General features: G+C 49.2%; 2 protein-coding genes across 2 annotated transcripts in view; both read right to left on the bottom strand.

The window, feature by feature from the left end:
- LOC140507387 (uncharacterized) overlaps positions 1-15,236 on the bottom strand; it is a 54,206-nt gene that overhangs the window by 32,650 nt on the left and 6,320 nt on the right. The window lies entirely within an intron of this gene.
- Positions 59-14,449, bottom strand: LOC140508347 (uncharacterized). The gene is made up of 6 exons (XM_072616195.1): positions 13,379-14,449; positions 10,615-10,776; positions 8,439-8,523; positions 7,906-8,073; positions 2,109-2,342; positions 59-698 (listed from the first exon to the last, which is right to left on the bottom strand). The coding sequence occupies exons 2-6, from the start codon at positions 10,647-10,649 to the stop codon at positions 477-479; spliced, it is 744 nt and encodes a 247-aa protein (XP_072472296.1). The 5' UTR covers positions 10,650-10,776; positions 13,379-14,449; the 3' UTR covers positions 59-476.

The following is a 15,236-nucleotide window of genomic DNA, read 5'->3' as shown; positions in this document are numbered from 1 at the left end:
AGATCGAGGAGAATGCCTACCTGAAGGGGATGGGTGAAAAGAGGAGTGAGACCAAAAGGGTGGTAAGCAAGGTCTGATTTTATTATTAGGGCTGCAAGCTTTTATAGGACAGAGAGGGGATAGGTATAGGAGGAACTGGCCCCAGGGGCTTTCCGGGGCGGTACTAAAACATTCTGTAGTCAGGACATCTGCTGGCAGGAACGTCTTGTGGTTCAGCTTGTCCCAGAACAGGCTACTGGGGGTGTGGCTTTCTCATGGGGTGAGGGGGCCCAGGCTAAAGTACTGGTCTCCAACATGTCCCCCGTTTTATTTAAGTAATGCAGGTGAGAGGCCTGTCTTAGGCTATGAGGCCGGCTTCCATGCTCATGGTGCGTTAAGGCAGCATCCCTGTCTTAGGCTAGGCGAGGGGACCCCGCAGTGGTCATACCACAGCGGCCTCGCTCTACTCCCGTCATGGGGAACCACTGCAGCTGCACCTATCTTCCTGATGCATGGGGCCTCAATATTCCCGTCATGGGCTTTCTCACAGCTGCTGCCCTACGCTTTTCCCTGAAAGCCTTCCACCACTGCATGCAGCGGGACTCCGACTGCACAAGCTTGGAGAACTGAAGTCCGTCCTCCTCGTTGTCCGCAGGGTCCCCCAGAGATGCCAGGCGATGATAATGGATATTGATAGGGCTTTTAAGAGAAGCCTCAATCTGCGTTTTAATGAAAGAGGTTAGTCTACTAAAAGCCCAGGGCCCAAAAGAAAGAAGTAGGAGAAGACCAATCAAGGGTCCAAGGAGAGGGAGGAGGTATGGGAGGACTCCATTCAAGCCACTCCAGAGGGGATTTTCGAAAAGTTCTTTCCGTCTTCTAACCAGATCCTCCTGTAGTTTTTTGATTTTATCCCGAACTATCCCAGATTTATTTGCATAGAAGCAACACCTTTCTTGTAAGGCTAAACAAATTCCCCCTTGTTCTGCCGTTAGTAAATCTAGGCCTCTCCTATTTTGAAGAACAACTCCTGCCAGAGAATCAATCTGGTCTTGAAGGTCATTTATAGTCCCTGAGAGGGTTTGCACATCATTAATCAATTGATGGGACAATTTTGTATAGGAGTCTACGTCGACACTCAGACCGGCAGTGCCGGTGGCAAGCGCCCCCGTTATTCCAAGTCCCACAAGAAGGGGGATAAATACCACGGCCCTTTTAGGTCTCCCAGCAATGTAATCTAGACTGGGCAGTGGGACAGGTTCATCCCCTGGAATAATGTCAATATCGGGGAGGATTGATATTTGTGCGCAGAGTCCTGTCCAATTCTGGGGGAGGGCAGAGTAGGCCATATTGCCCCCGCAGACAAAGAGTTGACCTGTTAGTGGGCAGAGGGGTTCCTGAGAAGTGTGATTAAGGATTTCAGAGCAGTTGGCAAAGGTCGCGAAGCCAACATCAATATCGAAGGTAGAGTTCCGGAATGGGGCTTGAATACAGGGGGAGGGAAGGAGATCTACGGGCTGAATCCTAAAAGGCGGGCTGAGGGTGCAATTTGTAGAAGTAGTACCATTTTTAGACAAAATAGCTAGGGGCATAGGCATACCAAGGGCCATGCACAGCCAACAATTTGCTGCTAATTTGGGATTAGAATAATTAAGAGCCTTGAGCGTAGCTTTAAGAATTTCCGAGGTCTGGACATCAAGGTCCGTCCCCCTGGATTTTGGCAATGCGAGCGGGTGATAATGAATAGGGGGGTACATGCTTCTAATAATCTCGTTTATACGTTCCCTTACCTCAAATTCTCTAATCTGGTCCGTGGGGCCACCCCCATCAGAAATATGGGTGGGTGCACGGGGGGGCCAACAGACATTCTTTCCAATATTTTCCTTGCCGCAAGAAGCCTGAGCATGTTTGTTAGTGGTACCACGAGAGCTGGGGCTCATCCCTAATTCACCTCCAAAAGTGCCAGCATATTCCCTCTCCTGCAATGCAGTAAGATATACTGTCCCTGAGGCACTACTGCACTGCTGGGTGGAGCTGTAGCATGTAGAGTGCAAGGCCTCAAGGTACTTGCAATCAGTGGGGCAGGGCCCAGGTTGGTCACCATTTGGAGGGATGACTCGGGGTTTTCTTACGCATTTCCAGGTTTGTTTGGAGATGCCTGTGGCCGTATGACGGTAAGCGAGGTAGGCCGTCCTGTCCGTACAATCGATCATTCGCGTATAGGTCTTAGGGCGGGCAGTGACCGTACCCCCGCCGCAGTCACAAGGGCTCCCAAAGAGGGTCCGGCTAAGCGCTTCTGGGTCGGGAGATTGAAAACCGCCGTGGCTTCCATGGAGCAGGAGGAGAAATGCTAGAATTGTCATCTCCTGAAAAACAGGAAAAGAAAAACAGATGTGTCTCAGGGAGGTGTAGTCCCCTGCACGGTATTGTAAACATCTGGCTTTTCCATCAACTTGATCAGCCTTTCAGGCAACCATCTAGCATTTTGGCACTTTGAATCATAAATACAAGCATGGCCTTTGCCCCAGATTAACATAGGATCAGGGCCCTGACATTTGCCAAGAAGGGGATCTTTCCATTTTGCCTGAGCGTAGGTTTGGGCCGTAGAGGAATGCCAAAGGCGGTCTGCTGCACTCTTTGGCGCAGCGTCAAGGGTGAGAAAATTTAAAACAAAAAGGGCGTGATTGAGCAACGTTTTGGCATTGCCAGCTCTGGCATAAAGAACTTCCCCCCCTGACCGTAATTTCAGGACCATGTTTTTCAATGTCTGATGGGCCCTTTCCACAATTCCTTGCCCCTGAGGGTTATAGGGTATGCCAGTTACATGCTTAATATGTAGTTGTGTACAAAAGGATCTGAAAGAAGAGCTGGTGTAGCCGGGGCCATTATCTGTCTTAAGAATTTTGGGCTGTGGGAGGACTGCCAAGGCACTAATGAGGTGATTAATGACATGTTTGGTGGCCTCTCCAGGTTGCAAGGTGGCAAAGATGAAACCACTGAAGGTATCAATGGGCACATGAATATATTTAAGCCGACCAAAAGGGAGGTAATGAGTGACATCCATTTGCCAAAGCTCCCCGGGAATGAGACCTCGGGGATTGATGCCAGTATGAGGTTCAGGGAGAAGAGTCAGGCAGCCAGGGCACTGTTTCACGATCTGTCTGGCTTGTTCCCGGGTGATAGGGAACTTGAGACGAAGTGTACGGGCATTAAGGTGATGCAGCTTATGGGCTTGCGTGGCAGCAGCAACAGGAGAGGTAGACAGAGCAAGTAAAATGCGACGAGTTGCCTGATCAACCTGATCATTCCCTTCAGAAAGGGGCCCGGGGAGGTCGGAGTGGGCACGAATATGTCCAATGAAAAAGGGATGCTTACGGGAGAGGATTAGCAGCTGAAGAGTGGCAAAAAGAGGAGACGCATTAGTGGAGGGACGAATATACGGGACAGTTTCCAATAGAGGGACCGAATGTGTGATGTAGGAGCTATCAGTATAAATATTGAGAGGACCCGGAACAGATTCAAAAACCTTGATGACCGCTGCAAGTTCCACCAGCTGCGCAGAGATGAAGGGTGTGTCAAAAGAGGTGGCCTTCCCATCAACACTGAAGGCTGCCTTCCCTGTGGCGGATCCATCAGTGAACGCCAAATGGGCGCCTCGGATGGGCTCCGCCTTGGTAATCCTTGGGAAGACAACGGGTGTTTTCTGAAAGAACTGGACAAGCTTGTCTGAGGGATAATGATTGTCTATAATCCCTGGGTAGGAAATGCAGTTAACTGCCCAATCGTCATCATTCTGAAGCAGCCATTGAATCTGCCAAGCGGTGTAGGGGCAGACAATATGATCTGGTTCCCGACCAAAAAGCCGAAGGGCTGCCTCTCGCCCTAGGCGCAGGAGGCCAGCCGTTAAATGCGGGTAGGAGGGGAGGATCTTTGTAGGTGTAGCTGACATATGAATCCAAAACAACGGATGCTCCTGCCACAATAATCCAGTGGGGGAAAAGGCGGTAGAAAAAATTAAGAGCCAAAGAGGTTTTAGAGGAGCGTAATACCCAATATGTTGATCATGAATAGCTTGCTCAATTAAGGCAAGGGCCTTACGGGCCTCCGGCGTGAGAGAACGGGGTGAATTTGGGTCGGAGTCTCCTTTTAGAATATCAAACAAGGGTCTCAATTCCCCCGTAGTGAGCTTAAGATAAGGCCTGAGCCAATTCAATTCCCCCAGAAGCTTTTGGAAATCATTAAGGGAGCAAAGGTGACTTACTCGCAAGCGAACCTTCTGGGAGAGAATGCGATTAGCTAAAAGTTCAAACCCCAAGAAGAGCTGCGGGGGGTAGGTTTGTATTTTATCAGGGGAAATTTTAAGGCCCCGATTTTCCAATGCCCTAATGAGCTCCTGTGATACCTGGGTCAATTCCTCATCATCTGAACCTGAAAGGACGATATCATCCATATAATGGATGATATAAAGCTTGGGATACTGCAAGCGAAAAGGGTCAATTATTTGTGCTACATATTTTTGGCACAGCGTAGGGCTATTAGCCATGCCTTGTGGCAAGACTTTCCACTGAAAACGCGGGGAAGGGCCCACACAATTGGTAATTGGAACACTAAAAGCGAAGCGCTGGCAATCGGAGGGGTGGAGGGGAATGGAAAAGAAGCAATCCTTAAGGTCAACTGTAATCTTAGAGAAACCTTGTGGTATGGCTACAGGGGCGGGGAGCCCAGGTTGAAGGGCCCCCATAGGAACCATTGTGATCATGTAAGAGCCGCCACTTACCTGACCTTTTCTGGATAACAAAAATGGGCGTGTTCCACGGGGATGTGGACGGTTCTATGTGCCCTGCAGCTAATTGCTCCTGCACTAAAGCGAATGCTGCTTCCAGTTTTATCTTCAGTAAGGGCCACTGGTCAACCCAGACGGGTAGGTCATTTTTCCACGAGATCCTTTCTGCCTGGAGTGCAGGAGGACCCGTGGCCCTCACGAAAAATGGTTCTGATTATCTGGGCATTCAAGGCCAAGGCCTGCTCGCCCTTTCCTTCCTTCAGCAACAATTGGGGACGGTCGTCCTTGCCCTCTTTTGCCTAGCCCTTGCCCTGGGAGAAATCCCTGGGAGAGCATCTGACGGGTCACAACCGTATTTGGACTGCACATAATTACCCCCATCTGAGAAAGAATATCCCTCCCCCATAAGTTGACAGGTAGGCCGGGAACCACAAAAGGCCGGACAGTCCCTTTATTTCCCTCCTTGTCTTGCCAGGGCAACCATTGGGAACTCTGTAGAGTATAATGGGACTGGCCTATGCCCTGCAAGTGCGTCATGGATGGTTGAAGGGGCCAAGAAGGCGGCCAGCTATCTTTTGAAATAACAGCTGAGTCAGCTCCTGAATCTAATATTCCTTCAAAAGATCTGCCTTGAATGGTAAGCGTAAGCATGGGGCGATCCTGGGAAATGGCCTGAACCCAATAGATGTCTGAGGACCCGGGCTTGGAGTGGCCTCTAACGGTGGTGAGGGCAGGGTACGGGGTTTGTAGGGGGAGCGGGAGAGCCTGCGCAAGGCGTTGCCCCTGATAGACAGTGAGGGGTCCCTGTAGGGTTGAAGCAAGTATCTGGATTTCCCCCATATAATCACTGTCAACAATGGAGGGGTGGGTTAGAAGGCCATTAATAGTAGTGGAAGCGCGACCAAGAATAAAAAAATAAAAATTGGGGGGCGGGGGGCCAAAGATGCCTGTAGAAATTACATGCACCCCACCTTCAGGGGTCAATATTGTGGTGGAGGCGGCACACAGGTCCACCCCTGCGCTTCCTGCAGTGGCTCTGTAGAGTTGGGTGTGGGTGGGCTGGTCCCCGAGGCCCGCGGGACCGGCTGGGGGGCCCGGGCCTGGCCCCTCCGGCCGTTTCCCTGCAGGGGGCGGCCATTGACATCTGTGGCGGAGCGACAGGTGTTCGCCCAGTGCTTCCCTTTCCTGCATCTGGGGCAGAGGGTGGGAGGTTGAGAACCCCTATTTTGGGTTGGAGGAGGAGGGGTATCCGGCGAGCTGGGGCACTGCCGGGCAAAGTGACCGGGTTGCCCACAGCGGAAACACCCCTTCTGGGAGTCCCCCGGCTGGAGAGCCGCCCCGATAGCTAAATGTACAGCCTGGGACATTTTTGTAGTAAAAGGATCTATGTCTCTGCAGAGGCGGATCATCTCCTCTAGGGTTTTATCCCTCCATTTCCCGCGCAAGGCAGAGCGACAAGCAGTATTTGAGTTCTCATATGCCAGGCGCCTCACAAGCTGATCATTAGAGGCCTCCTGACCCAGGGTACGCTCAGTGGCCTCCAGGAGCCTGCTAACGTATTCAGAAAAGTCCTCCTGAGTCCCTTGTATTATTTTATTAAGCGGGGCAAGAGGAGAACCAAAGGTTGGTAAAGCGCGCCAAGAGACCTATGGGAAGGCGGCGTTGCTTGGCCTCACCTGCATATTTGCCTTGACCACTCAGCTTTTCATAGGTCCATTTTGAAGCGGGGGAGTTGGGGGACTTTTGATTGGCCGTCGCTGTGGATTGGCAGCGATCGTAAAAATCGGCCTTCCATGTTAAAAATTGCCCCCGTGAGAGAACTGCCTGAACCACGCGGAGCCACTCCACCGGCAAAAGATGCCCTCCACGGGACATGGCTTCGAGGGCGGAGAGGGTGAAAGGGGCGTTGGGGCCATATGCCTTAACGGCGGCATTGAGATCTTTAAGCCCCTTAAAATGCAATTTCCGTATTCCGGCCGTTCCCGTTCCGCCTTCCTACTGCTCTGCCCTTCTTCTCCCTCCTCTTCCTCCTCCTCCTCCTCCTTCTTTTCCTCTTCCTCCTCCTCTCCCTCACTCGCGGAGGAGTCTGTAAGTTCACCCGCCCCAGGGGTTTGGGGGAGCCCAAGTCGGCAGGACCGAGTTATAACAGGGAACATCATGGGCTGCGCTTGTTTTGAGTTTTTAGTCTTAGCGCCAGTCCTGTTGGACGGGTCCTTGGTCGACTGGGACTTACTGGGAGAAAGAATGACTGAGCTCTGGAGGGAGTGCTGCAGGGAACTCAACTCCGAAGAGAGCTGTACATATTGCTTTTGTAGGTCTAAGACTTCTCGGAGCTCCTTAACCTGGGTGGAAAGTTGGTGTCTAGCATTAGTAAGGACCGAGGGAGTGGGAACAGGGGGCAAAAGTACAGGGGCGCAGGTTTGGGATAAGTAAGGAGGAGGCAGATGTTGAAGAGCGGGCCAATCGGGATCATTATATCGGGCGGCCTCATCCTCAAGTTCCGCTTCATCCCCGGGATCTAACGTATCAGGGTCAGGCTTCTTTAAGGGAGGGGTCTTGTGTTTAGTAATAATAGGGAAAATTAGGGACTCGGTTGTAGGGCGGAGCCCTGTAGGGAGGGGAGGATAAATGGGCTTTGGTGGCTCTGGCGGAATGTCAATGACCACGGACGGGGGCCTTGGGGGACTTTTGGCTATTGAAGCTAGTGATTTTACAGAAGCCGCCCGTGGTAAGGGGCGCTCTAGTGACTAAACAGAGGCGGCCCGTGACAAAGGGCGCAAGCAAAACTCTGCCAACGAAAGAAGCTGTCGCTCACCCGGATCTCCGGAGGCGGACTCCACTATGTCTCTAATGATTCCCCAATAGGAAAAGGCAGAAGGGGTCCGGGACAGCCTCCGGGCCCTCAGTTTGCAATTTCTTATTAAGCTCTCTCCCAGCCTTTTGCCACTTGCCCGGATGGATGTCCGGCCCGTTAACAATAAACCAGGGACAGACCTCATCGACAAAAAGAAAGAAGTTCACTAAGTCCTTTTTCTTAACCTTAACTCCTCTATCTTTAAGGGCATGCTTAAGGTCATGGATAAAGACCTGTTCCTTGGAAAGGTTGGAACCCATGATTAGAATGAGGCGGACGAAACTCAACTTACCAAAACGCAGGGGCTCTTCATGAGCGATGAGAAGGAAGGGGTCGCGACGAATCGTCTCTCAATGTTGGTCCGCCTGGCAGAAGTCCGGACCTCGAGCCCCACGTCTGGGCGCCACTTGCCCCGACCTGCAGGGCCAGTATGAGTGGGGAGATCGAGGAGAATGCCTACCTGAAGGGGATGGGTGAAAAGAGGAGTGAGACCAAAAGGATGGTAAGCAAGGTCTGATTTTATTATTAGGGCTGCAAGCTTTTATAGGACAGAGGGGGGATAGGTATAGGAGGAACTGGCCCCAGGGGCTTTCCGGGGCGGTACTAAAACATTCTGTAGTCAGGACATCTGCTGGCAGGAACGTCTTGTGGTTCAGCTTGTCCCGGAACAGGCTAATGGGGGTGGGGCTTTCTCGTGGGGTGAGGGGGCCCAGGCTAAAGTACTGGTCTCCAACAGGTCACAACTTGGTAATACAGTTAAAAGGTGTGAGTATATAGAATTTAGACAGTTAAGGTAAAAGTTTTCATATTAGCTAAGTAGTTTACCTTCCTTAAGGTAGCTTGTGGAAGAAGAGGTAAAGCTGAAAAAACAAAATCACATGGAGTGCTGTCCATTTTTTCTGCATATGAGCTGTCAATGGAATAAAATTTGAATTTATGTGAACTGAGGATCAATTCAACGCTGCTTTTAAAAGACTATATTGCTTAACATACATGGGAATGGCAATCATGCTTTAAAAGGGTGGCTTAAATGGATTGTACAAAAAAGCTAGATTCTGTTAATTTCCACTTCGATAAGCTTTTAAATCCACTGTAGGCAAAGTATTCTTGTTGGGAAAAGTCAGTAAGTCAATACTCAGGTAATGCTGTGATGACCACCACCAGAAAGAGTGAGAAAATGGACCACATTCAGGACTGTCAACCTAAATTGAAGCCTTGGAATGAGTTTTCTATTTTGGGTTCTATAATAAAAGTAAACCATTTAAAAATTCAACGAATTAAATAAATTAAGGGGCTAGAATAATGGCACCTCCTCCCAAAGACTGCTCTGAGAATTGCACTGGCCAAGTGCCTAGCAATGCCAGGCACATGGGTGTGATATAAATGCTAGCTTTTATTGTTTTCATTTCTCTCCAGGAGGTTCTTAGGAACTCTGGGCTAAGGATTTCCCGACAGTAACCTCAACTTGCTTCAGGTGAGACACTGCTTCTCCCTTCTGCCCCAGTGCACTGTTTGGAACCCATACAGGAGGAAACTGAAGCTAACAGATCAAGTGACCTGACACAGCTGATGGGTATCTGAGGCAGGGTTTGAATTCGGGTCTAGCTGACTGAGGTCCACGACTACCCACTGCACCACCCAGCTATGTCCCTTCATGGAGATGACAGAGTTAGCTACAAAAAAGCAGGACCAGGACTGAGGGAGAGTTAACCCCACAGGGAAGGAAGTGGGAGGGGAGAAAAGGAGACCAAGTCAGATCAGAGGAAGGACTTTCTAAGGACCTATGGATCCCTTGGTTATCAGTCCAATAGGCAGGAGGAGATTCAGGAAAAGAGAGAATCTTCCAGAACAAGTGTTTGTTGAACAAGCAGTGATGGCTGAACATAACAATAGCTACAGGGAAGTCAGGAAAAAGCCAAAGAAGGGGCTAGGGTCTTCAGCAATAAGGAAACCATGGCTTTCAGCTGTCTGAATGACACCTGATTTGCAGGAGGTGGAGAAGGGAGGGAAGGGGGTGGGAAAAGGAGAGACCATCCATACTGGGACTTGTTCTTTTACTTTTTTTTTGAGGAAAACAATGGTTAAGTCACTAGCTCAAGGTCACAAGTAGTGTCTGAGGCCATCTTTAAACTCAGATGCCCCTGGCACTAAGCCCTTGCTGTGGTCACTGCCCTACCAGCTGCCTCACACAGAGGTCAAGGCTTTCTGGTTAAGTATTTGCCTTTGAAAGGGAGGAAAAAGGATAAGCTTAGGGATGAAAGGGCTAAAGGAAGTGTTTTAAAGATGGGGGAGATGTGGGCATTTCATATTTTGAGTTAGCTCTTCAGTCAACTGAGTGCTACAAACCACCACTTTAACTTTTCTGGGCAGAGACACTGGAGTGCCTTGGCATTTCCTTCTCCAGTTCCTTTTGCAGATGAGGAAACTAAAGAAAACAGAGTTAGGTGACTTGCCCAGGGTCACACAACCAGTAAGTGTTCTTCCACTAGATTTGAACTCAGGATGGTGAGTCTTCCACACAAGGGCCTCTGTCCATTTCTCTATCAACTTGCCCAGCTGGAAAAAAGACCCGAGTTCACATTCCACCAAGGTATTGCACTCCTCTATAGCAATACAGCCTTTGTAACAGAGAACAAGACTTTTGCAAACCCTATGCCCTGTACAAATGAGATAGTATGTCATCTAATCTAAGCCCTTAATTCCTCAGATTGGAAAATGAGAACCCTTGAGATGGAATACAAGTGAGCTGCAGACCTCTCAATCCTTTTATTATTCCCCTTTCAGACACAAGACTCCTAAAATGCCAGCCTTTCTAGCCCTTCTCCACACTGAGACAAAACAGAAAACTATCCCCAGGTTCTGCTCCCTACAGCCAGAAAGGCTCCTCCCTTCCCCCTCAACATTAGCATCCTTCAGGATGGCGCTCAAATCCTCCTTTCTTCAGGCTTGCCCTGGTTTTCTTCCTCCATCCCCAGCTGCTAGAGCCTTCCTCAGAGATTACCTTCCATGTGTCTCCTCTGTCTCTACAGGCTTCATTAAAGCAATTCTTCAATTGTTATGAGTGGAGAGCCAGAGTCCAAGTCAGGAGGGCCAGGATCTAAGCCCTGCCTCAGCCCAGGCTGGCAGAGACACCTTCAGCAAGTCACTGATGTTGACCTGAAAACTTGGAGAAAAGGCAACATGGCTAAATGCATACATTTTATGATTTAATTAATTAATTGATCAATTCCCCATAAAGAAAACAGTTACATAGCGCTATGGAGTCAGAGGTGACTCTGACTACCTAGCACAGAAATCATCTGTCTTAAGTACATTTTGCCATGAGAAAGAAACTCTCCTAATTAAGCAAATCATAAATTCAGTAAGACAGGACAATTAACAAAGCAATGTTAGTCAGGCCTTGAGATTTCAGGCTGGGTAAGCATATGTCTCGGTGATAAGGAAAGAAACCCCACCACTAGTAAGTGGCAGGCTTCCTCCCCTAAACACATAATTGACATAGGAAAGGGTAAACAATGTTCAATAGAAATTATGACCTAAGATGTCTATATTTTCTTTACCATTAATATGCCATAACATAGTATGTGTCTATAGATAATAAGATACAAAGGAAAGTTCCCATTATTCAAGATATAGTGTCTTAGGTTAAAGGTCTCCTTAAGGAATGTAGAGTCGGCCTTGGCTGGCTTTTGCTGACATAGGAAGAGGCACTCTCTGAGTTTACTTCAGAGAGAACAAAGAGATTATTCCAAAATTTTATATTAAACATTATCACTGAGAAGAGATAAATGATCTGCAATATTTCCAAAATCCAGGCCATCTCTGATATTCAGACGTCTGGGATCATCTCCCAGAAGACAGGCACTCCACCCCACAGAGCTTCGAATATGCATAAATTATGTAGCAACCCCATAGCATTCCTATAGAGTGTAAACTCCCCCAGGACATTTTTCTCTCCCCAGAAATTAACTGGCAGACCAAGGAACTTTGTAAGAAAAGTGGGAGGAGGAACGGATCATGGAGCTATGGACCACACAAAAGAGCAAAAACTCAGGGCTGGGGGTGGGTGGGATGCACTCAAGAGAGAAGGAGGGATTTGGACAAAACTGGGGAGAACCATTAGCATTTCCTTGTCCCAGCAGAACTCCAACAAAGGCCAGAAGGCAACAGGGAGGCTCCAATGTATTTTACATATGAAAACAAAGAGACCTCAGGGGATCTGGGCTTTCAAAACTAAAAAAACTAGAATGGTAAGGCAGGGGGAGTCTGAACGAACAGCAGCCCCAAGCCCCTTCTAATCAATCCATTCTCAAGAGAAGGGGGGGTTGAGAAATGTGGATGGATGTGAGGATTCAGTAATGAAGGCCAAGAGAAATGAGGGAGGAGAAAAGGGAATTCCAGAATCTGGGGGAGTGGGAAGGGGGTGTGAATTGTAAAAACAATAAAAGCTAATCCAACGGAATGGGGGAAGGGTCTGAGGTGGGAGGAGGGGCGATTCCCCAACCCCCACACTCCCATTCCCTCTGCAGTCCAGGGTTCAGCAAAGGAAAAGACTTGGATTGTCAGGAAAGGCTTTCCAAAGGCCAGCTCCTGTAATGGGGTAGGCTAATGAGGGGCAGATCTTTGCTCTGGTGCTAGAGTCTATATCTCCTACTGCAGATACGGGCGTGGATTAAGGACAAGCTGAATAAATGACTTTTCATTCAGTCAGTCATTCACTGGGAGAGGATCCCAGTCCCTGCCCACTGGGCACTTAGAAGTAAAGCTGAGCTTGGTCAGAAAGGGCTCACAGCACCAAGGCTCCTAAGATCTAAGATAAGGAGGACCTTCAGGGATCACCAACTTCCATGCCCCCCTCAGACAATAAGGCTGAACAGCCAATCAATCAAAAAACATCAATTAAGCACCTATTAGGTGTTAACCTGGACAGAGTGCCTGGTCCAGAGTCAGACTTAAGAGAATATTCCAATCTCAAACGCTAGATGTGTGACCATGGGTAAGACCCTTAACGCTATTTGCCTCAGTTTCCTCATGGCAAAGCTCAGAGAGGTCACTGATTTCTCAAGGGTCACAAGGGCATTGAGGAACAGCCAGGAGACCAGCCTGGGTCATAGATCTATTCGGGAATTCCAAGATCATTTTCTCAAATCCTTCCAATTCTCAACATTCCTCAGTTGGGAGTTTTTTCTGTTTACTTTTTTCCGAGGAAATGCATGTATATCTGACACCTGAAAGGGGCTTAGTTAGAGATCACCAAGTCTACCCCACGTTTTATGGAGGACACTGAGGTTCAGTGACTTACCAGCCAAGGCTAAGTGGAGAGTCTGGAACCAGAACTGAGAGAATCCTCCCTCAGACAGGTCCTGGCTAAGACTGATAAAGTCACTGCCCCTCTCAAGCTCAGTGTCCTCATCTGTGAATGGGGAGAACAGCCCCTGTCTGGCAGGGCTTTTGTGAAGGTCAAAGAGATGTCACATGTAAAGCACTGCCTACCCTAGTACTGGGACCTGGGAAGCTGGATTCGAACCCAGGTCCTGATCCCAAATGCAGAGCTCTTCCCCAACTCTACCAGGCAGCCTCCCAACCTGGGGTTGGGGGCAGACTGCCGGACAGTTCTCTCTAGGGAGAAAGGGCGGATTTCTTGAGGAGGGGGGACCTAAAACTAAATGCTTCAGTTACTGGTCCCGAAGTGGGGGGACAGCAGACCCTGTAGGGCTGCGGAAACCAGGGGGTGAGGGGGGGGGGCACCTAAACCCCAGACTTACTTTCTCTGGCCAAAGACTCCGGGTTGTTGGACGTCTCCTGGGTCCTGCTACAGAGCGGGGGGAAGGGAGAGACTGGAGTCCCCAGGATTTATATCCCTCCTCCCTCCGCCCCTTTGCCTCCCCAGCCAGGCCAGGTAAATATTGGCTCCTCCCAGCCCGGGGTTGGGGGGGTGGATTAAAGGGGGCGGGCGCAACATCCAAGGCTCTCTGGGTCAGTTGAGTGGCCTGGGTTCAGAGCTGCCGTCCCCGCCCCAATAATGCAGAGCTGCCTCCAAGCAAAGACCCCTTCTCCTTTTGAGGTGGGGAATCTGACCCCAGACCCGCCCCCGCCCCCGACTGAGTCAGATTGAGGACTCCCCGGACCTCGGTCTGCCTCCAGCCCCTCGCCCATCTGGTCCGGCCCCAAAGGTCTGACTATGTCCTCCGCCCCCCACTCAGTAAACTCCTGTGGCTCCCTATTGCTTCCAGGAACAAACACAAAATGCTCTGCTTGGCATCCAGGGCCCAGCCTAGCTTGGCTCTCTCCCACCTTTCTGGCCTTCTTACACCTTTCTCCCCCACATTTCCTCCTGCAGGTTTCACTCCCAAGACCTCCCAGCTCCCGGCATTCTCTCTGGCTGTCCCCCAAAGCCTGGGACACTCTCCCTCCTCTGCTCTGACCACTGACCTCCCTGGCTCCCTTTAAGTCCCACCTTAAAATCCCTCCATCTACAGGAACCTTCTCCAACCCTCTTCTTTCCAATGTTAGATATGTCCTGTTTATCCTCTAAATAGTTCACATTGTAACCACTTGCACGTGGTTTCTCCTCCTGCTAGTGACCTGTCTGGGGGCAGGGACGGTCTTTTGCCTCTTTGTATCCCTGTGCTTAGCACTGTGCCTGGGACCTGGTTATCCTTCAGTCTCCTTTGACTGTCCCTTACCCTGGGTGGTGCAGCTACAAACAGTGCCCTGAGGGCTAAAAAGAATATTAAGAGTTGCTTTTCCAGTACTTTGTGTAGCCCCTAGTTTATTCTGTAACCGGAAGGAGCCCTAAAGTCCTTCCCCCATTATGTTGAACCAGTATCAAAAGACATGCCTTTGTCTCCCATATCCTGTGTCCCCTGCCTCCTTTATTCTTTAACCTGTATCCTCCTGCCTTGTCCTTAAATCCTTAAACCATAATATTTCCCCTGATAACATTTAATATCATTTTTGACTTTTAATAAGGGTCAAAGCCTGAACTAATCAATCAGATTACTTTGTTTTGCTTTAAAAATGCCCTTTCCTGTGTCAGCAACTTCAAAGACCTGTTTATGACAGGATGCCTACAACCAGAATGGTGGGATTTTTATTATCTAGATATGCTGAGATGGAGGAAAACAGATATCCTAGAATATAAATTTCCCATTGACTATACCTTGTTAATTGTCTGCTCTCATTGAATGTATAACTTATACAACTAAGAAAATCCCTGTCTCATGGAAAAGTGTATTTAAGCCTGCTCATTCTTCCATTTGGCAGTCAGAGGGGTTCCTTCTGACTGCATGGCCATGTAACCGCTAGCTTTAAGGGAATAAACTATATGTATTTGCCTGTTGCCTCTTCTAACCAAATTTTCAGTTCAACATGCCTTATTCTGACCTTGGCTCCTCTTATCCTGGGTCATAAAATTTCCTTTGGTTCCCTTATTTTGCCTCTCCTATCCAGTCATCCATATTCCTCATCCTGTGCCTCAGCTTTAACCTCCATGAAAATCTCTAGAGTTCCATCCCCTCTCTGAAACCTCTATAAAAGCATAACCCCCCCAAATATCAGGGTCTCACTTAGCTTTCTTGCTGGGAGACCAGTGCTGCTTTCTCACCTAAAATAAACCCCTCA

The sequence above is a fragment of the Notamacropus eugenii genome, chromosome 5 (assembly GCF_028372415.1).
Source record: "Notamacropus eugenii isolate mMacEug1 chromosome 5, mMacEug1.pri_v2, whole genome shotgun sequence".
NCBI classification, from domain to species: domain Eukaryota; kingdom Metazoa; phylum Chordata; class Mammalia; order Diprotodontia; family Macropodidae; genus Notamacropus; species Notamacropus eugenii.
Note: the sequence above shows the minus strand (reverse complement) of the source record. Positions and strands in the feature narration are given on the sequence as shown.

Excerpts from the sequence above, each read along its gene's own strand:
- LOC140508347 (XM_072616195.1), bottom strand. The coding sequence starts at position 10,649 with ATGAAGCCTGTAGAGACAGAGGAGACACATGGAAG. Across the intron at positions 2,343-7,905 it reads TGAAGAGCCCCTGCGTTTTG|GAGATGACAATTCTAGCATT; the intron begins GTAAGTTGAGTT and ends CCTGTTTTTCAG. Across the intron at positions 699-2,108 it reads CCAAACAAACCTGGAAATGC|ATTGAGGCTTCTCTTAAAAG; the intron begins GTAAGAAAACCC and ends ATTAAAACGCAG.